The 20,876-nt window shown below is 54.3% G+C and overlaps 6 protein-coding genes across 6 annotated transcripts; 2 read left to right on the top strand and 4 right to left on the bottom strand.

Moving 5' to 3' along the window:
- Nucleotides 1-5: 5 nt before the first annotated feature.
- CMQ_5231 (lipase, class 3) lies at nucleotides 6-4,317 on the bottom strand (the record flags this gene model as incomplete). Its single annotated transcript, XM_014318976.1, has 5 exons — nucleotides 6-254; nucleotides 322-592; nucleotides 671-1,953; nucleotides 2,272-2,767; nucleotides 3,023-4,317. 5 exons carry the CDS (start codon nucleotides 4,315-4,317, stop codon nucleotides 6-8), a joined length of 3,594 nt encoding a protein of 1,197 aa, XP_014174451.1.
- Nucleotides 4,318-10,891: 6,574 nt separating this feature from the next.
- Nucleotides 10,892-11,658, bottom strand: CMQ_5301 (uncharacterized protein; the record flags this gene model as incomplete). The annotated part of the gene is made up of 2 exons (XM_014319046.1): nucleotides 10,892-10,909; nucleotides 11,146-11,658. The coding sequence occupies 2 exons, from the start codon at nucleotides 11,656-11,658 to the stop codon at nucleotides 10,892-10,894; spliced, it is 531 nt and encodes a 176-aa protein (XP_014174521.1).
- Nucleotides 11,659-12,671: 1,013 nt separating this feature from the next.
- Nucleotides 12,672-13,399, top strand: CMQ_5201 (glucosamine 6-phosphate acetyltransferase; the record flags this gene model as incomplete). Its single annotated transcript, XM_014318946.1, has 2 exons — nucleotides 12,672-12,952; nucleotides 13,159-13,399. The coding sequence occupies 2 exons, from the start codon at nucleotides 12,672-12,674 to the stop codon at nucleotides 13,397-13,399; spliced, it is 522 nt and encodes a 173-aa protein (XP_014174421.1).
- A 612-nt stretch (nucleotides 13,400-14,011) lies between these two features.
- On the top strand, nucleotides 14,012-15,888 carry CMQ_5223 (pigment biosynthesis protein yellowish-green 1; the record flags this gene model as incomplete). The annotated part of the gene is made up of 4 exons (XM_014318968.1): nucleotides 14,012-14,169; nucleotides 14,456-14,582; nucleotides 14,638-15,648; nucleotides 15,706-15,888. 4 exons carry the CDS (start codon nucleotides 14,012-14,014, stop codon nucleotides 15,886-15,888), a joined length of 1,479 nt encoding a protein of 492 aa, XP_014174443.1.
- Nucleotides 15,889-15,995: 107 nt separating this feature from the next.
- CMQ_5262 (2-deoxy-d-gluconate 3-dehydrogenase) lies at nucleotides 15,996-16,796 on the bottom strand (the record flags this gene model as incomplete). The annotated part of the gene is made up of 1 exon (XM_014319007.1): nucleotides 15,996-16,796. One exon carries the CDS (start codon nucleotides 16,794-16,796, stop codon nucleotides 15,996-15,998), a length of 801 nt encoding a protein of 266 aa, XP_014174482.1.
- A 3,375-nt stretch (nucleotides 16,797-20,171) lies between these two features.
- Nucleotides 20,172-20,663, bottom strand: CMQ_5330 (uncharacterized protein; the record flags this gene model as incomplete). The annotated part of the gene is made up of 1 exon (XM_014319075.1): nucleotides 20,172-20,663. One exon carries the CDS (start codon nucleotides 20,661-20,663, stop codon nucleotides 20,172-20,174), a length of 492 nt encoding a protein of 163 aa, XP_014174550.1.
- Nucleotides 20,664-20,876: the final 213 nt, after the last annotated feature.

The raw sequence follows: 20,876 nt of genomic DNA, 5'->3' as shown, positions 1-20,876 counted from the left end.
CGTGCCTAGCTCGAGACGCCGACGCGGTCGCCGACGTGGAAAACGTGGTCAGAATCGACAGCAGCGCCAGCCGCGACAGGTCCGACAACCTCGACGATGCCGGCAGCTTCATGGCCCAAGGTCATGGGCTCGCGCACGACAGCGTCGCCATTGCGCAGCTGATGATAGTAGTGCAGGTCGGAGCCGCAGAGGCCGACGGCCTTGATGCGCACCTGGATCTCCCCCGGGCCCGGAGCAGGCAGCGGGCGCTGGATCTGTCAGAGGAGAGGAAGTGTCAGCACGTCAAGCTGCCGTCTGTCGCTCAGAGAACATATTCCGTACCTGGCTGAGAGTGTGGACTTGCGTCAGGACTGAGGCCGTTACCGATTCAGAGGCCATCGTGCTTGACCTTGCTGGCGTGGAGTGAAGGTGCTGTGTGATGTGCAGGAACAAAGTCCAGGGCAAAGTGCTGATGAAAGGATGCGAGAACATGTCACTCTTGCAGCAGGCTAACTCGGCCCAGTACCCACCGAAGCCGGGCCGCAACTCGGCGCCGTTCCTGGGGTCGGTGATTTTCCCTCCAATCAGCACAGGCGGGGAAGCTGACGTCATACTGCACGTGACGAGTCCAAGGTGAATCAGGCCTTCCATCATCCCTCACAATTGCACTCTTGTTGCCAGCTGGTCTAACGCGGCCTCGTACCGCCCCGGACTATGGTCGACCAGGGCTGCCAGGCCGAAGCGCACCTCGTGGAAACGTGCCTCGACGTCGCGCACGTGTCGCAGCATCAATCTCCGTGCCGGCGACACTGTCAGCGGATCCATGCCGCCACCACCACCACCACTCCGCTGCAGCACTTGCTGCGACGAGACCAGCAACACCTCGCCGGGTGGCACCAGCTTCGCGCTCAGCATGCTGGCCCGCAGCGTCTTGAGGGCCGCGTGTGCCCAGTCGTCCGGAAGATTGGGGGGAGCTGTCCCTTCTGCTCCACCGGCAGCTCCTCCTCCTACCCCCAGACTTCGCCGCAACCCCTCCCACAGCCGGCTCCACAGCTCGGCCGACGCACGGCTGTCGTCTGTCTTAAAGGCCAGCGCCACCGCCTGCAGGTCGTGCAGCACACCCAGCGACAGGTACGGCACCACATCGTCGCCCTGGACCACGCTCGTGATCAGTCCTCGTGTTGCCCGTCGCAGACCCTCAGACATGGTGCCGGGGGCTCCGTAGGCGAACACGTGAACCGGCCGGCCCGGAGGCAGTGATGGCGTGGAGCTGGTCGTTGTGGTCGTCCCCAACAATTTCGGCGAGCTCGCTGTGACAAACTGCACCCCCTCGTCTCCCCCCTCTGACAGCATCACGCCCAACAGTGCCGTCACAGCCCCTCCGAGCGAGTGGCCGCACAGCACCAGGCCATAGTCGGGGTATCGCAGCAGGGCCGCTCGCAGCGTCGCCAACACGCGACCGTCACCGCCGTAGAGCAGCCGTCGCGCAGCCGCGTGCACGCCTTGATGCACCTGATATGTGCGGCCGCGCCAGACGAGATCGTCGTATGCAAACGCCATGTCGGCCAGCACGTCCTCGAACCCGAGCGTGCCGCGACAGGCCAGCACTACTGCATGTTGTCCATGGTCCAGCGCCACGTAGTGTACCAGCGGTGGTAGCTGTGGCTGTCGCTTCTGTGTCTTGGCCCTCGCTGTTCCGCCTGTCCCGTCAATGAAGGAGGCCAGGACGATGTCCTCGGGTCGTAAGCCCGTGTGGTGCGCATAGGCCGCCACGTCGCGGTGCTGTGGTGTCGATGCTGCCGTCGCTGTGGCTGTTGTCGTGGCCGCTGCCGCAGCTGCTGTCGCTGTCGGGTAGCCCATTCCCAACACCCGCAGAAAGTCCTGGCCGTATGCGGCCGATGAGAAGCGCATGTAGTGCCGCAGGCTGTGTAGCAGCGGTGCTGCCGGAAACATGCCGGCCACCCGTCCGGTGCGCTGGATTTCTCTGATAAACGCGTCGCTGCTGTTGCTGCTGTTGCTGCTGTTGTTGTTGTTGTGGAGGAGAACATCGCTGCTGCTCGCTGCTCCTCCGCCGTATGTCGACACCACCAGCGATGTCTGCGAGTCGTTGGTATGCAGCGTGTAGATGCTGCTGCGGTTGTTGTAGGACCGGCGACGCCGATGATTGCTGGTTGGTGTGTTGCCGCTGACCAGTCCGACATCGGTGCTGGCTGCTGCTGCTGTCGTCGTCGTTGCTGTCGTTGCCGTTCCTCCTGGCCGCAGAAACGCAGACGCCGTCGCGATCGGGTCCACCGTGTGCATCGGCACGCTTTCGGCCAGCGAAGACGCCAGCGACTCCACGTCGTCTGCCACCAGGCTGCGCTGTTTCCGGTGGTGCTGGTGGTGGTAGGCCGCGTACGTAAACGACGGACTGCCGCGTCCGCTGCTCTCGCCCAAAGCATCGCCCCCCGGCTGCTCGTGTCGGTTGAGCGCCCGTGCCGTCAGCGGTGTCGGCTTCGACTCGCCTCGGCTTGGCCTCTTCGGCCCTGCCTGCTGCACCACCGTCAGGATCCGCCCGCTGCTGTTTCGAAATGCAGGGCTGTTGCCCTGATTGTTGTGGTTGCCTGGACTTCCAAAACTGCCTGGGCTCCCGAAATGGCCCAGGACGCTGTGACTACCAGTGCTTTCCAGAGGCGCCTCCTTGTGCAGCAAATTCGCAATCGCCGGCTTCTTCAGCACAGATCGGAACCCACTGCTGCTGCTGCTGCTGCTCTTGTTGCCCGTTGACCTGTCTATGGGCGTGTCTGGCCTACTGGCCGTCCGTGCTTGGTGATGTTGGTCTTTTTTATGCTGTTGCTGTTGCTGCTGTTGTTTCTGCTGCTGCTGCTTCTGCTGCTCTTGCTTCTTCGGCTGCTTCTGCTGCTCCTGCTGCCGTGGCGAAGATATCGGCTGTCGTGCCTTCTTCTGGTTGGCCCGCGACTGCGATGCCGTCGTGTGAGCCTTGGACGACGTCCTGGGCTGCGGCACTGGCGGCGTCCGGAGAGAATGGGTTGTCGACACCGACCGCAGCGGCGACTTGACTGCCGGCCGGACTGCTGCTGCTGGCTTTGGCGGCACCGGTGGTGGCTCCGGCGACGCTGACCGCTGTGGTGTGGGCACATGGACGGTGACGATGGGCGTGACCATATCGCCAATCTCCGTTTCGTCGTCGTCTGCCTGCTCGACCCGGCCATCACCCTCGCCACCGGCATTGTCTGCTTTCTCCACGCCCTCTAGCCCTGGCCGGATTGCCGTTGTCTGCGTGTCGTTTGTGTTGACTCGATACACGACTCGGAAGGCTGTGCTGGCCAGCCCGGTCGTCTCGGCTATCCCGGCCGAAACTGGCTGCAACGGGCTCAGCTCCACGAGCTCTACACCCGGAGGCAATGCCATCGGCGACAGCGGCTGGCTGCCCGTGATATCGACCGTGATGATCTTGGACGTGCTGGTCGTCACCACCACCTCCGCATCGGCCGCCACGGCTGCTGCAATCTGTCGCCGGATGACCGTCTCAGGGTCGTCTACCTTGACAGGCACCGTGTCTGCTTCCCCCTCCCACCGCCGGTATGCCCCCTGGTGACTGCCATACAGGCTGCTCTCGTGCACGTCCACCCGTCGGCCGTCAAGCACGACCACGTCCCACACCACCACCTCGACGCCCCGCCGCGCCCGCTCCTCCTCGTCCACTCGCCGGCAGGCTGCCTGCAGGTACACCAGCGCACACGCACCCCACAGCAGGTCGCGCATCCCCACCTTCTCACCCGGTCGCCCTGTCGCCGGGTTCTGGAACTCGCGCGACAGAAACTCCAAGATGCTGCGCAGCGCACGCGACGACTCCGTCGACCCCAGCGTCCCGTCCACCAGCACCAGCATCACCTCCGACAGGTCCAGCAGCGTCGCCGCGCTGCCGCCCGCCAGCGCAAACCCGGCTGACGTGAAGAGCTGCAGGTAGTGAAAGCCCCGATGGGCCGCGTCAAACGTTGCTGCTGCCGCTGTCGCCACCCCGTCTGGTGATCCTGTGCCTGTGTCTGTGCCTGTCCCTTCCGCTCTCCCCGCCCCTGCTCCTCGCAGCACCGCGTCAAACGCCTGTCGTCCCAGCTCGATGCTCGCTGTCGTCGTGAATCGTGCCGCATAGAAAGGCACCCGGCCAACCGTTCGAGCCGTCCAAATTGCTCCCCGGATCGTTTCCGTCCCCAGCGTGATCGACCGTGCCACCGGCCCCGGCAGCAGCGGCTGGCCCGACTCTGGAGGTAGTTCTACATGAAGCACCGGCAACGGCATCCGCTCGCCCGCGTCTCCGTCTTTCTCGCTGCCTGCCATCACCCCAGCTCCTGCTGCTGCTGCTGCTGCTGCTGCTGCCGCTCCATCGCCGCTTGCGCGGCCAAACATGGCGGCCTAGATACGTGTCCTCATAGGAACAGCCAGAGCATGCGAGTGCACTGTTTTATGCGTCGTCGTTCAGGTCTGACTTTCAGGGACCAAATCGCTTTTTTCTTTGCCGTTGGGCCGTTGGGACGAGATGACCTCGTAATTCTGTCGAGAGGCGGTCCGTGCTGTCGCAAAACGTCCGCCGCTGTAAGCCTGCAAAGATTCGGATGCGCCGTGTATTCGCAGGACCTCTGGGCGTGTGGTGTGCAATGTCCTGGCCGTATGCAGGCCGCGTCTTCTATGTGCACTTCACTTGGGCCTAGACAGACAGGAAATGAGAAAGACTGAATGGGACGCGACGAGTCTCGGTCGCGATGGGAAAGCATGTGATTTTCGTTGGGAAAGAGCAACCGGTCTGCCCCGCCTCCGTTGGAAGGCCTGGATAACAGTGGATCTGCCACTACCACTTTCGTCACTTTTGCCGATGAGAAGACGTGTAAATCATACACCAGTCACGTTCTTTGTGACTACACCACTACGAGGATGAGTACCTGACTTTCGAACAAGATCAGGCACGCGTCCTTCTGTTGTGGCAAACGCCCAAGTCAACAGCCACTCCCTGACCTACAAGTGTTCCACGCAATTTTAACTAAGATAAGCTGTTCCTATTTGAGTGAAGTGGCCAACACGTTTTTCCAGCTTTCCGTGCTTTTCTGCAAATGCTCGCTGTACAATTGAAAATGGCCGCCTGATGACATAGCTGGTAGCCGATCAGGTTCTTCCGGTCGCCCAAACGGCTTAGTCGGCACCTCTTATCACCGAACTGCTGGTCATCGGTACCCAAACACACCGAGCATGACGACGACGACGGGGTGGAGGACTTCCTGAATGTCCGCTATGGATGTCTTTGCAGGTCCCCCATTATAGCTATTGTAACTGTAGCTGAAGTACCAGTATCCTCCCGGAGCCTGTTGCGTTGTAAGGTGTTTATTGTCCCGGGACTGCAACTATCGTGTTATTCTCCCTTCTTCCCTTATAAATCCGAGACGACTGTTTGGCGGTGGTCTGTCGTCGGTGCGTTAGTCAGTCTCTACCGCAAACCGCAAGGCCCATTGCAATATGTTGCACAGAATTTACCTCAAGCGGCATCTAAACGTATTGCAAATGTACAAAACCAAACACTAAAGAATGGTTAAATAGTGTGAAAGAAATCTACCACTTAAATACAAAGGCCGTGTATCTATATACATGATATTCCCCAGGCTTTTCATAGCTCGACGACTTGGGCGTCGAGCCATCGATCTAGGATCAAAAATAATCTAGAGTCAACTTTCTGATCCCCGACTGCGTGGATGATTCATTTCGTTCTGGGTAAGAAAAGGCGTGGTAAGGACAACGTGCCCAGGCTTCCTGGTTGGTCCATTACAAAGATAACTATCTAGGACAGCTTTTTGGTTGTTGACTGAAGCCGAGTACTTTCACCGTTGCTAAAATCACTCGGGCTCCGTCCAAGAACAGTATCCATCACGACACCTACTTGAACCACCGCAAGGACGCAAGTGATAATGCCGCATGCTTGGGTCGTGATCGGGGTGTAGTCTGCCTGGATGGCGTATATAGTAGGCAGGGCTGTGAGAACCTGAGGACCGGCATAGCAAAGTGGCAAAATGACGGGAATCAAACAGCTTCTCCATCCGTTAAGCCAGTGACGATAGCGGTAAGTGATAGAGATGCCAACAAAGATGCTCGAGACGTTGGAGAAGGCCCACCAACATGGGAAGACGTTGAAGACCAGTGGCTGGTGCCCATAGTAGATATAGACGCCTCCGTAGATGAGCATGCATTCTTCGAGGACAATGTCCAGAAATCCTGAGAAGGCTAAAAGAGCCCACAACCTTCCGGTTCGAATTCCGCGGTTCAGTGCGCTGTAAACCATGCAGCTTAAGACAGCCCCATAGGACCACCATATAATACCGACATACACATCAAAGTCGCGTCCTAGTAGCGTAAACATAAGCGTCCTCGGATCATGAGACGTGGTCCAATAGACGTTGGCTAGATAACAGTTCATTGCTTCAGTCAAGACAAAGGAAGCAGATCCAACTGTCAGAGCTGTAGGCACTGTGGAGCTCCATCGCCGGCTTTCTCGAAGACTGATGCCCACAAAAGGAAAAGGGACACAGTCAGTAGGATTACAGAAACGACCCAGACATGATTCGGGTCTTGAGCGAAGCTATGAGGCGGAGGGACCGTCCGATATGTTGGATCAAATGTCGTCTGGGGATAGACGTTGTAAGCCATTGAACCTGCTGTTGAGCCGAGACCAAATAAGACGGAGAGGCTTTCGTGGATACACGTGAGACTTGTGTAACAGTTCACAGCAGAAGGAGATCGGTCAAAGGAGACAGAGGGAGGCTTTTTTTTATCTGAAATGTATAAATGTCTGGCGAGATCTTTAATAGCCGCGCGCTTTCATGACATCACCTTTTTGGCGTCTCGGAACAGAGGCGTTCCGGACACAGATGACTTCCTTTGGTGAAACCATCGGCCCCGAACTGCCTATATAAGTATGATCAAAGCTCGTAGCTGGAGACCCCGGAATATGTGACGAAGAGATGTTGAAGCCGAGGGCTACCGATACTAGCCTAATGATAGTAGTCCGGCGCCGAAAACATTAGCGCCAGAGATGTTAAAAAACCTCTCGCTTAAGTCGCATCGCCTGCGAATAGTATACAGGGATACTTTCCCGGCTTAGCCGGTCAGTCCTCTCTATCGCGCGTTAGTATATGAAAGTGTTGTTTATCACACGGCATGATGTAACCCGTTCAAATGCTGGCTTGTCGCTACAGCTGAGGCGGACTAAATTGGAACTTAAGCTTTTACTTGAGCAGGCGTCTACCGAGAGAGGCGTCATTGAAAGCACATAACAGGCAATATCCTATCCTAAGTTCTAAGCTAGAACAGCGTGTAATCTCGAAGTCTACGAGTACGAGCACGAGTACAAGTGTATGTACGGAGTAACGTGCTAGGACTCCGTATTTTCGGGACATTACATTACGTATCTTACCATCCCAAGTAAGCTCCTTGTATTTGTAAGCCCAACCGAAACGCTGGGCCAGCGGTCTATTAAGCTAGCCCCTTTTCTCGATTAGCCGAAAACTTCGATCAGCTCATTTTCTCGCCTGATTGGATCTTCTGTCTGTCGTAAACTTCGACTAGCCGAACCATCGAGAATTCAGGCCCTCGCCACTGATGTTCGAGTACTCCGTAGACTAGCGAGGATCCCAGACTGGCTTCACCTGACCGACCAGAGTGTGCGGCTGTTGTAGCTGTTATGCTCATAGGCTTGGCTATGCTGTGTTTTTATCAATTCTCTTCTTTACCTGACTTATCCACGGAATCGGCGCCAGAAAAATCACGGTCCGCACCATTAATGAAAAGCCAGTCGCTGACACTTCATGTTGACTTTATTTTGAGGTGGAGAAGGGCCGGGAGACCATGTTTTATCTTCATTGCTTTTGTAATATCCCTTATCCGGATATTTCGGGGTGCTGTGAAATCGTAACTGAATGCCTTTGTCGTAGTGATCGCCATCAACGCCATCAACACCATCACATTTAAATCAGAAGCATATTGAAATCGACGGAGAATAAGTTTGAATTTCATCAACTCCAAAGCCGACAGTCTGTTTTCCGGCTCGCAGGCAGATTTCGATGGTGTGTTTCCGGCAGACAGATGGGCTTAGCTGTACGCAGCCCTAAAGTAGCTCAGGTATACCTCGTTCGTGTAGAAGAGAATGTTGCGCGCAGCCAGGTCGCGGTCTGATCTGATGCAGGTGGTCCACGGCCCCGGCCAGACAACTGTAGAAGTGTCGTAGTATCGTCCGCTTTCGATGTCCATATTGACCCAAGAATTGCTCCAGGGTTCTACCTGCTAAGGGCTCTATCAAGTACCTAATAAACTCAGGATCTCTGTGCAGCTGCCAATGATCCTAGCTATGTGCCCGTGGGGACTAAGACCCCGGAGATCCTCTAGCTGTGTGCACGATTGTGCCGTGTGATGGGAGGATACATGTACTGTGTGGCGCAGGGCGCTATTTAGTATGAGATTTCATGCACGTCGGCATAGCTCGGAAGTACCTAACTATAACAAATACACACATGCTCACGGAGCACCCATAATTTGACATAAAACCCTTCCTAGCCTGGATGCTTTAGCTAAATAACAATTTCCACTCACGCCTAGGTTCTCATGCTGCTTGCTATACGCAATGCCCCATCGTCGAACTATACCAAGTAGTAATACTGTACATTTAGAAATTTCCGTCTAGTGCTACGGCCCGAAACGTTGTGTCATCGAGTAGTGTCCTAGCAGCGTCTGCTTTTCAAGACATATGTCGTTTGGGTCCGCCTTGGTAAACTTATCCAGCAGTAATATTTTCTCAAGAATTTGGATGGCGTATATATACGGTCGGAAAGATCACTTATCTTCCTTCCCTGCTCGCTTAAAAATCGAGAATGAACAGTCAATCGTGGTTCTTGTGCCTTTGTCTCCGATGTTGATTTTCCCTGGAGAGAGCCAATATCGAGGAGTGCGCACTAGTCGCCTAGAATGTCGTTTGCATCTAAAGGGCAGTGCCAATTAGCCGTCTGTTTCCTGTATCTTGTAAGCAGCCACCCAAGTATGGAGACAACCATGGCATCCCGCAAGCACATTATCGCCAACCTGCCCGAAAAGGCTCAATTTGACGCAACGCACGGCGCCTTCCGATCGCCATACAAACCCCTGTTTCACAATCCACTGCGTGTATATAAGGAGGCCTTTCTGCCTCTCTAGTAGATAGCTTTTGTATCTTCAGTTTAGATCACTTCATCTTCATTACATAGTTATTCGTGCACCTCCTCCTCCTCTCCGCTTTTGTAACCGCCTTAGTATTACAAAGAGCAACCTTAGAGCTACTGTAAAATTGCGTAGGGCATCCTAAATAAACGCTATGCTCGTCTTAGGTGCGTCTATGCGAGCAGTAATGCATGAAAGTGCCGTTACCGCCAGCTTTACTTTCAAATATCCTCCCGTTAGCACTTGTATGAGTTGAGCATTTACAAAGTATATCGAAAATAAAATATAACGTGAAATGGATAGTGCGATGGCGATATTATCGATTATTAAAGATGCCGCCACCAAGTTGGCTAATCATAGCATCGCAAGGCTGAGAAAGACGCTGAGACCTAGCATCTACACAGCAACCAGAAGATAAGTCAGACCAAAATGGCCCATTAAGCGACTTCAATGGGCTACGGGTGAATAAAAGCCGAACCGGTTATAACTAAGATGCGGACAATCACTGGCCTCGAACACCTGTCAGATGCGATGAGAGAAGACGAGCGGATATGGAATACAATCCAGTTGATTTGTGGCCCGATTTCGCTATGTCCAGCCGTATTGAGTGTCGCCTAAATCAAAGTCGTTAACAACCGACCCTTCTAGAGCAAGAGCCAGAATGAATTCCGGGCAGCTGCACTGTTAAAAGATATGGCTAGCTAAAGATGCATACTAGCGAGCGGACGAGGCCTCTATGGAATCGCGTATGAACTGTTGCCTGGCTCGGTCGACTAGGACCTGCGGACGCTGCGTAACATTGTTCTAACCACATGTCCGCTAAGTCTTTCTAGCAAGCCGTTAGACAAAAGCCGGGGCCCCTAACCCCGGCTTTTATCCATGTAATACGATCGAAGCCGTACCTAGACGGCCGAAGCTGTGAATGAAGACAAGAAAATATTGGACAATATCGACGATATAGAGGCCGAGATATCCCGCCACCCGCAGGGCCCGTAGCGCCACCGCAAAGTCTACCAGACGCGCTTCGATTTGTATACGCTCCTATGCACAGTAGTCGAACTGGTCATCAATAAGCCTCAAGTCAGCGTACTTGACACTTAAGTCGATGGCAAGGCCGGAGAGAATCCCGTGCTTGAAGAGCGGGTAGAATTTATCGAGAAGCTGGTAGGAGCGGAGGACATTTTTGGTATGTTTTCGTTGTCATGAAGTATGTCGCTTCAAGGATGTCGGATGTAATCATGTCCATGGATGTAATACTGCAGTAAAGCATGTCTAAAGCGTAGTGTGTTGTGAGTAGTCTGCTAAAAGTATGTGTTCAAACTGAAACACAACAATACTCCTGCCATAACAGGGTTACGTGTTAAACTTGTGACTTCATCGTTCTCGATTGCAAAGACTTATGTTATGAAGTGAACATTACGAACTGCGCGACATAGGACTAGAAGTCGGAATGAGCCTGCTACATCTAGGGCATATCGGGTGGCCTACCGGCGTTTAGCAGTGCCCTGTACGATATAAAGTAAAAGTATAGTTTTTCCCGCCTCGATGGAGACGAAATGGTTAATGTCAATACTTTATTGTCAGTATTGAGTATTTCAAAACAGGAAGATTTATTTCCAGCCTATAATATGTAACGGAAATCGAGTCTCAGATTGTATAACTAAGCCATTAGATTAGGTGTTCTCGTCTAAGCTTTGTGCAGATTCTGTTAAAGGAGTAAAAAAGCTCGAAGCTATCAGCTAGACTCCAAACCCACCCATGTCTAAATTTAATCATGTCATCATCATCCTCGCCTATCAAAAAATCCACCCTCTCAATATTAGCTCGGAAGCATGCAGCGAACTGGCGACATTGCTGTTTGAAATCCTCGGCCATCCGGTTGAAGGTGGCAAGTAGGAAATACCGCATCTCACTCACGCTACTGCCAGCAAAAGAGCTTACTCTGTTCTTCTCGTAGACACGTTTGATAGTATGACGGGATTCCCAGCAGGTAGTCCACAATGCCCTGTTGTCCATAAAGCGAGCCGCAGGTTCTCGGCCGGCCAGTGTAGCCTCGAAGGACATGAAGTAAGCTATGGCAAAGGATGGTGGTTGGGCGGCCATCGTCCAGATAAGAAGTCGCAGCTCAGTAGGCAGGCGTGAAAAAGGGTGAAAGACTTCCTCGGAGTTTGAGACGGCTTCGCTGTAATCTCGATCGGCGTTGGTGATGACCGTAGCAGCCTTGGCGAGTTCACAGGCAAGACGGGCAAGCTTAAAAGCCTTTAAGCGAAGTTCTTCCATCAAGAAGTGGACCTCGATGATATTGAATAAGAGATCTACGGTGTTGCAAGTAGCTGGCACCATACGCCTGATGGTATCAGTCAACGACGTTGTGATCCGGACGAGTTCCGAACTCGCCCATGTAAGAGTGTAGATTGTGCAAACTGCCGCCGTGCTCGTAGTAGCGGACTCCATTGTGTGTGAATTATTCCAAGAGAATAGAAGCAACGTGTCGGGCTCTGACGAATGTCGTTTGGCAGTCTGAATTGCGGCTAAGATGTGAATGTTTGGATGTTTGTGTCGTTTTCTACATATTGAATTTCTGCAAGGGACTTTATACGATTTGTCACTCTGCTAACAGGCAAGTAGGATCATTATACATGACTTCTATATTTTATGTTGATCTAGTTGACTCGACAACTGCATGGTCGACGTGATTACAAGATGACTTTGAGGCGCTGACTTGTTCGACCTCGATTCCACGAACAAAACTGTGGCTTGACTTCCTCTGTCACTCGTTCTGCCTCAGGCACCAACACTTCGTATCGCGTACTCCGTAGTGACAGTCTTATTTTTAGCCCGCACTAGCTCTGGGGGTTTCGGCTGTTTTTCCAGCGTATTTTGGCCCCGTCGGCGGGGCGATGGCGCTGTTTGTCGTAGAACAAGTGGCTCTCGAAGGATTGTTGGACAAAAAAATAAAAGTAAAAAGAGGAGACGGGCGTGCCTGGGCTGTTACGAGTCCATACGAGGCGACGAGTATATGTGACGATCGGAACGCCCTGTCTGCCGTGGGCTGAAGATTCCGACTTGTGTTAGTCAGCCAATTCAATCCAGCCTGATTTCCGGAGTTCAGGACAGCTTTCGTCGGGAACGTCTGGCATCGCATCTGAGGCAGAAGCTGACAGCCAAAGCGATCCTTTCCTTTCTGGTCGACTCAGCTGCTCTGGTGCGATCGTGTCGTCGATCCTTTTCTGCTGTTTCGCCGGTGTCTCGCAGCTGTGTTTTTACCGCCTTGGTTTCCGCATCTCGCCACCGACAATTCGGCCTCATCTTTCTGCATCCTGTTGACTGACCGATTCGACCTCACCGACTCGCAGACGTCTACCTCGTTCAGGCTCTCGACCTTCCGCCCGGCTTCCCGTCCGCTTCGATCTCGTCGGCTTCTCCTTCTGACCTCTCTTCGACCTCTTTTCGACCACTTCCCTACAATGGCTGAAGGCCTCTTCACGGACGAGCTCGTCAGCCCCGAAGTGGCGGCGGTGCTGCCGACGGGTTACCGGGTGCGGTCGCTGCGCCGTACCGACTACGCCAGCGGGTTTCTCGACTGCTTGCGCGTCCTGACGACGGTGGGCGACGTCAGCGAGGCCGCGTTTGTGGAGCGTTACGACTGGATGGCTGGGCAGAACGGGAGCTACTTTGTGCTCGTGATCGAGGACACGGCAGTCGGCAAGGTGGTGGGAACAGGGGCGTTGCTGGTGGAGCGCAAGTTGTACGTGTTGTCTGCTTCTGCTTTGTGCTGTCTTTGCTCTCTTTGCTCTCTCCGCTCTCTTCTCCTCTCTTCTCTCCGCTCTCCTCGTCTATCCTCTGCTATTCCCCACCCTCTCCGCCCTCCCCCTACCTCTCCGCCCTCCTCTCTCCTTACCTCTCTCCTTACTCTATGCCACCTCACCGCAAGCTCTTGGCTGACTCTCCCAGCATCCACAACCTTGGCATCGTCGGCCACATCGAGGACATTGCGGTGGCCAAGGATCAGCAGGGCAAGAAGCTGGGCCTGCGGATCATCCAGGCGCTGGACTTCATCGCCGAAAAGGTCGGCTGCTACAAGAGCATCCTGGACTGCAGCGAGGCCAACGAGGGCTTCTACGTCAAGTGCGGCTTCCGGCGCGCCGGCTTGGAAATGGCCCACTACTACGAGGGCGCCAAGAAGAGTACATGAAACAGCCTTGACCACCCCCACGACGCTCATGCAAATGCGCAATCTTGGCTGATTCCCTGCTTCAGACAAGCTTTGACGGACGACCTGCGCGACCTGTCCTAGATCACCTGTCTGCTGTTTTGTGTTTCTGTCTAGTTGATTTGTGGGCTGGCAGCATGTCTTGGACACGAGGTTTTTTAGCTCTTTTATTCCAATGTAAGATACATTAATTAGCATATACACCGGCACGACACGGCCGCACGATCCAATACAGGCCTATCTACTCCGTATCTCAGGCCCATCCATCTTGGCCCTGGCTTGTCTTCTCGGCCCACACAAGCTGGAAATGCGACCACGACGACGTGGACCTCGTGCGATGGGACCCAGTTGGTCAGCTCGTCGTATCGGCACACATGTATATAATGCGTCAGCCGGATATCCCCAAACAAGCTCCTCGGACAAAGAACCAACCACGAGAATCCGGCCATCTAGCAAATCCTACGTCCGCTCTTTCCTGTCCCTTTGGATTCCTATTTGCTATTGCAATAAATACTAGTCTTAGGCCCACGACCGTCTGCCATCCTTCATTCCAACTTCGACAGCCGTCCTCTTTCCCCATCACGACGTCCGACAATGCACAAGGCTACATATATCGCCGGCCCAGCACCTCACAGGGCTAGTCCGACTCTGACTCGCCCAGGCCGATCTTCATCGCTCGACGAGAACGCCCGATTTGTCACCTACACGCGCGGTGCCGTTGCCAAGATCCGGTTGACCTACATCCGTCTGCTGTAAGTATCTTTTTCCCCTCTCTTGTTCCTTTTTTCTTTCTTTCTTTTTTTCTTTCTTTCTTTTTTCTTTCTTTCTTTTTACTCTTTCTCTTTTCCTTTTCTTTTTCCATCACCCGCTGACCAATAGCGCCCGCAACAAACTCACTTCCACCCACGAGGTGCACCGTCGTCGCCGCAGCCACAAGGTCCAGGCCCTATACGTGCCTGGAACGCTTGCACCCCGATTTGCCAAGCGCACAGTGACGCGCACGCTTCTTCTGTGACTTTGTCCCGACCGTACGGCCAGGATGCCCCCCCCCAACGGAGCCGGTGCCGCGCCGGAGAGCTGGCTGATGGGCAAGGAGGCCTTTGAGGGCCGCATGCCACACCATAACGGCATCAAGGCGCTGTGGGAGACGAAGTGGAGGTTTCCGGTATGTGTGACCTTGGAGCTGGCTATCTGTCCTTTCATGCTGACAAAGGCACAAGTGCTCCATAAGCGTGTATCCGTTCCATGACGGCCAGCCAGAGGACTTTGCGCCCATCTTTGAGCACCTGATTGAGCACGACATCAACGACGGCACATCGGCCGCGTACACGGAGGCCTTCTTCCCCGTGGCAGAGGCGCTGACGGCACGGGCAGAGACGCTGCTGTCCGAGGCAGACAGCGGAGGTGCAGATGCGACAGCCAAGACGAAAGAGGCGTCGGCGCTGCTGCTGCGGGCATGCTGCGTGTACCGGATCGCACGGTTCCCGTACATCACGTCGCGGCCGACAGTCAACGACGTGACCAAATGGCGGGCCTGGGAGGCGCAGAAGGCGGCGTATCTGCGGGCGGCCGCGACGTGGGAGGTGCCCATTTGCGAGGTGGCAGTGCCTCACAGACATGGGCTGGCAAACGAGGGCCACACGATCCCTGTCTACCTGCGGCTGCCCCCCGGTGCCAGCAGCTCGAGCAAGTGTCCGGTGATGGTGCTGCTGACCGGTCTCGACGGCTACCGACCCGACAACACCGGCCGCTGCGACGAGTTTCTGGCACGTGGCTGGGCCAGCGTCGTGCTCGAGATTCCCGGCACTGCTGACTGTCCGGCTGACCCGGCCGACCCGGAAGCCCCTGATCGACTCTGGGACAGCCTGTTGGCTTGGATGGCTGCCGATGTGCCGCAGCTCGACCTCGGCCGCGTTGCCTGCTGGGGCCTCAGCTCCGGTGGCTACTACGCCGTCCGCGCCGCTCATACGCACGCCTCCCACCTCGTCGGCGTCGTCGCCCAGGGCGCCGGCGTCCATCACTTCTTCTCGGCCGACTGGCTCGCCCGTGCCGACGGCCACGAGTACCCCTTCCGGCTGACGCCCGCTATGGCTGCCAAGCACGGCTTCTGCACCGGCGACGACGACACCGCCGGCATCGCTGCCTTTGCTGCCGGCGGCGCCCTCGCTCGCTTCTCGCTGCTCGCTACCGGCATCCTCGACCAGCCGTCGACACGGCTGCTGCTGATCAACGTATGTGTGGTTGGATGACATAATACAAAGACATCTTACAAATGCTGACTAATCTAGGGCACCAAAGACGGGCTCATGCCCATCGAAGACTCAATGCTACTATTTGAGCACGGCACGCCCAAGGAAGCCCGCTTCTTCTCGGGCGCTCTGCACATGGGCTACCCGATGGCGAATGGGTCGGTGTATCCGTGGCTGGAGAGTGTGATGAAGTCGACAAGTGGCAATATTAGCAATAAGTGATGAGAGCTGTAGGAATGGCTTGCTTTGGATTTGGTTTGCATTTTTTGTATTTTGTACTGTTACATAACAATGGATGAGTTCCGCACTTTCTGTTCATCCGCAGCAGCCTACCGCCCCATCCAGCCGCCATCCACAACGAGGACGTGGCCGCTGACGTACTCGGCGGCCTTGGAGGCCAGGAAGACGGACGGCCCCTTGAAGTCGTCAGGTCTACCCCAGCGGCCGGCGGGGATGCGAATGAGGATGTCGCGCTGGCGGGCCTCGTCTTTGATGAGGGCCTCATTCATGTCGGTGGCGATGTAGCCGGGTGCGATGGCGTTGACGGTGACGCCCTGACCGGTCCACTCGTTGGCCAGGCTCTTGGTTAGCTGGGCCACGGCGCCCTTGGAGGCCGCATAGGCCGGAACGCGGAAGCCGCCTTGAAAGGAGAGCAGCGAGGCGATGTTGATGATGCTGCCGCGACGGCCAGACGTCGGCGATGGCGGCAGGTCGAGGAAGGCGGCGCCAAAGTCACGGCTCAGCGTGAAGACGGTGCCGAGATTGACCTGCAGCACCTCGTCAAAGTCGTCGTCCGGAAAAGCGCGCGCGTCATGTCGCCGCTGGATGCCGGCACAGTTGACCAGGATGCGGATCGGTGGCCGGACAGCCCCAGCTGCCTTCTCGCCCGCAAACACCTTGGCCGCCAGTCCCTGCACGTCTGCTTTGCTCGACAGGTCCGCCGTGTAGATGGCCACCGACCGGCCCAGCGCCACGATCGCGTCGCGTGTGGCCGTCTGTCCGTCGTCCCGCTGGATCAGCACAATGTCGGCGCCGGCTTCGGCGAGGCCCAGCGCAATCGATTGGCCGATGCCGCGCGTCGCTCCTGTCACCACAGCCGTCTCGCCCGTCAGATCAAACAGCGGCGACATCGTGTGTGTGTGTGTGTGTGCGTGGTGGACGTTGTGTGCGAAGTGGTGTGAGCGTGTGGAAGCCGATCGAATAAGCCGTCGACGGGATATTAGCCGCTTTATACACTGTGCCGGATTTATTTGCAAGCGGTCGGCCTGCTTTCCCCCGACCGATTTGGTGGCGGACACGGTGCGGAAAACTGTCACACGGCCTATGTCCACCACTCATCGTCGAGGCTGAGTCGATCACGTATAAGCACACCTACTCCTCACTCTTTCACGTACGGCCATAGATACTGGAAAGCACGGGATCCCGTCCGCTCTCCCCTAGTTAAACCAGTAATCGGCGGATTAGTAGTTGGGTCGGTGACGACCAGCGAATACCCGCTGCTGTACGTTTTTTGCATCCACATTTCTTCATTATCTTTTTTTTACTGCATATAGTCGTCCCCTGCGTCGCCTTGGCCTGCCGGATGAACTTTAGGGCGATACGTAGCAAGTCGAGGTTGCTTGGATGCCACAGAAAGACCTAAGCGCCAGCTAAGCCATATTGTCGACTTTGTCATAAATCTGCCCTTTGAGAAGTGGCTATGGCGGTCAACATAACGGCCTCATATGGTGCAGGAAATTGTAACGTCGGAAGATGTGTAGTCCTGATAGGGAGCCTAAATCCTGCCTACTGCCTGGATTTCGGGTCTAGTTCTATGCCAGGTTATTGTAAAGCATCACCGGGAGACCTCACGAAAGCGGCCGTACTCAGGCCATTTGGGCCAATACCTAGGCGGCTTGATGAAAGAAAGATAGACAGACAAAAAACAGGAGACGATTTGATGCTTTGCAGCAAACGACCTCGTTGTGTGGCTGAAGCAGTGCTAATTGGGAAGTCAACATCTGGTCCAGAGCAGACGTCCATTGGGATGCCTGCCGGTCAGCCAGTTTCAGAAGGACGTATCCCAATAGCCGAGGTGCAGACAGGCGCCGCTTGGACAGATGTGAGACAAGTGCTGGCAGTGTCTTCTGAGCTACAGCCAAGTATGACTGTTCCTCGATAGTTATGGCATCTGTGGCTCGCATTTTGATGAGCCCTTCATACGTATCCAAACTATTGAAGCCACCCTCAAGCGTTTCGATATACACGGCCTCTGAGGGACACTTGTATTGGCTTCGTTACAATATGCTTTGCCGTCTATTTCGTAGCGCCTTTGACTGTGTCGGATAACACACTCTCACGAAGTACCTTCACTACCTCCAAGTGTCTTCAGTGCGCAGCTGCATTCGATTTTTCCTCGTATTGATCAGCTTCGTCACAAAGGAGCAGGCTGACGACTGTCTCGTAACCTTCCAGTGCAGCCTTCACCAGCGATGCCTCGTTTATGATTGCCTTTCAAGAAGCAGCCTCTTTACCTCCAAGTGTCCATATCTCGCAGCCCTATCCGATGCCCACTGGCTTGGTTTGGCGCCCATTTCAAGAAGCAATCGCACTACCTCCAAGTGTCCTAAATCCGCAGCCAGCTCCAATGCCTCCTGACTTGGATTGGCGCCCTTTTCAAGAAGCAGCTGAACAACCATAGAATGACCTTCCTGTGAGGCCCTCACCAGTGACGTCTCATCTGCGATTGCACCCCTTTCGAGAAGCAGCCACACCACGGCCATGTTCCTGTTTGCTGCTGCTTGTACCAATGCGTCATGGCTTGGATCGGTGCCCATATCAAGAAGAAGCCTTACAACGGTGTCGTGCCCTTCCTGTACCACCACTTCTAGTGCCGCCACGTAGTCGGCCTGTTCCGTTATGTTCCGTACGTTCGCCAGTTGCATATTGAAAGAATGAGCAAGTTGGACTACTTCCATATTTCCAGCCTTTGCAGCCCTAAACATAGGGAGCTGTCTTTTCCGCGTCGGGCGTTTTTCTTGGATGCGTGATCTTGTCCAACAAAGTTCCATTTCGCCAAACAAATCCTGTACCCTGACTTCCGGCATAGTATAAGGTAAGCTCACCTTCTCGCAGTTTTTTCCTCCTAAATCTTTTTCACCAAAACAAGTCACTCTCCCCATACCGTTCAGGCAAGGAAGTAGAACAATGTCTCTTCGGGCTTGAATCTATTTAGGGTGATGTGTGGCGTAAATATACGTTCCATTGCACTCTGTAGATATGTTGTTTTCGACGCTAAAAGGACTGATTGAAACAATATCATTGGATTTAGAAAATGCGGCTGGAAAGGGCGCAAAAAGTCTTGTGTCGTAGCCTTGAAGCCACCATGCAAAAATGCGGTGGTCGTTTGAAGTTTTAATGAATTCCTCTTGTAAGCGGGCGAAAGCTTTCTCCCCCTCACCGTAAAACAAAGGCATGTTGACGTCAAAGATACCCATCGAACAGTAAGCTAGGTCCTCAACTCTTGTCGTTGTCCTCTTCGAAGCCCATTACATCCTCTGTGCTATACTGGCCGATTCGGGATTGGCGTTCTGGAGAATGTCTCCAGGAATACCTGTAACCTGGTAAAGTGCCGCTTGGAGGCTTGCCTTTGTGTCAATCTTTTCCCAATTGCAATTAAGGAACTGTATATCTGAAGGAGCAATCAGTTCTTGTAAAGTCCATCCCCTAGTAAACCATTTGCTGTTGCCGATGTCACTGTCGGCTTGAACGTCATCGAGATAGGCATAGCACCTCGTCGAGTCCATGTACCAGGCATACATGGAGTTTATTGCTTCCGAGAGTTCTGCGCTGCTGGTTTTGTCGATACAACACGTGTCGATCCAAATGTATCCAAACCCGTCGTCCTCGGCAGCCTTGCATGCTTCCCTAACCTTCTCGTATCCCTTTCCCTTGCCGGTTTTGATGTTTGAAGCATCTTGGAATGTGATCTCCTCCTCTAGCCATCGATGCGAAAGAATTGCATAGTGATGAATCACATTCACAAAATTTTGTATTTCGTAGTTATGTGTATCAATGAGGCGCATGTTATGAAGCGATACTGTGCTCAACTTCGAAGCGTTAAGGTTGGGCAGAAACAAGATTCGTCTTGGAAGGAATAGATAGGTGCCCGACAGAAAAGGCGAGATTGGTGATAAAGGCACAAAGCCACGCCCTATGAATTGACGAATGACCTTGACTATTCGGTAAAATATTATGCCGCAAAGCTTAAACTTCACCATACGCATGCATTGGGGACAGGATTAAGACAAATTTGCCAGACGATGCAGACCATCAGGTTTGATGTGAAGCGATTTGATGGAAAACAATTGGCCTTCCAAAAAAAATTCAACCTATTACGCCTAGTGGTGTCGAACACTTTCTAAGGGATTATTTGCACCACCAGGGTGCATGTGTCGGTCAAACTGACTGGTAGCACTCTGCTATCTTCTAGCATTCCCAATCAGGCTGATCATTGGTTGGTAATCTTAGTCGATGGGATCCATTTGCCCTCGCAGCGCCGCAATTGTGTCCTCGTTAACGATGCCTTCCGAAGCAAGGCGCTCCAGCACCCGAATCGTCCAGCCTTGACAATTTTCCATGACCTCTTTGCGATTCCTGGCCTGCGGCGGTGGCTCGCTCCGAGCCACCTGGCCCACTTTGGCATAGTCGCTGTCGCCGAGGTTGGAGTTAAGCGTTTGATGCCAAGAAAATGAGTCGGAACTGAAAGCGTTGACACTCTCAGCCTCTTCAAAGCGCATTTTCTCGGCATTTCCTGTAACCTGCCACAACTGACCGCGCAAAGTTCCATTGGAATCAGCGCGAGTAGCGTGAAGAGACCTGTGTTTAGGCTCCCCTTCCGCTTGAAACTCCGTGAAGACGTGCAGCTGTAGTGGTTCGGGCTCCGCCTGGGTGGCGACTCCAGCTGCTTCAATTCTCCCAGCGGTTTCCCCGTTTGCGGATCGATCTTGCGGGCCCATTGTGTGCCGTCCGAGTAGGTGATATACTGTCTGTTGCGGCGAGTGATATCTTGGACAATTTTCGGCTTAGCATCTGCCATCTTACTGAGTTTGGGGCAGATGGTTGGTGATAGGCCGCGAGCACTGCAATGATTGTGCACTTAGCTGAATTTTTTTCTGAAATCTTGTCTTACGTCATAGCTTTGCCCGTCTTACTTATTATCTTATGTGTGG

Source organism: Grosmannia clavigera (assembly GCF_000143105.1).
Source record: "Grosmannia clavigera kw1407 unplaced genomic scaffold GCSC_132, whole genome shotgun sequence".
In the NCBI taxonomy this organism is placed as follows: Eukaryota; Fungi; Ascomycota; class Sordariomycetes; order Ophiostomatales; family Ophiostomataceae; genus Leptographium; species Leptographium clavigerum.
This window is presented reverse-complemented; position numbering and strand designations above follow the sequence as displayed.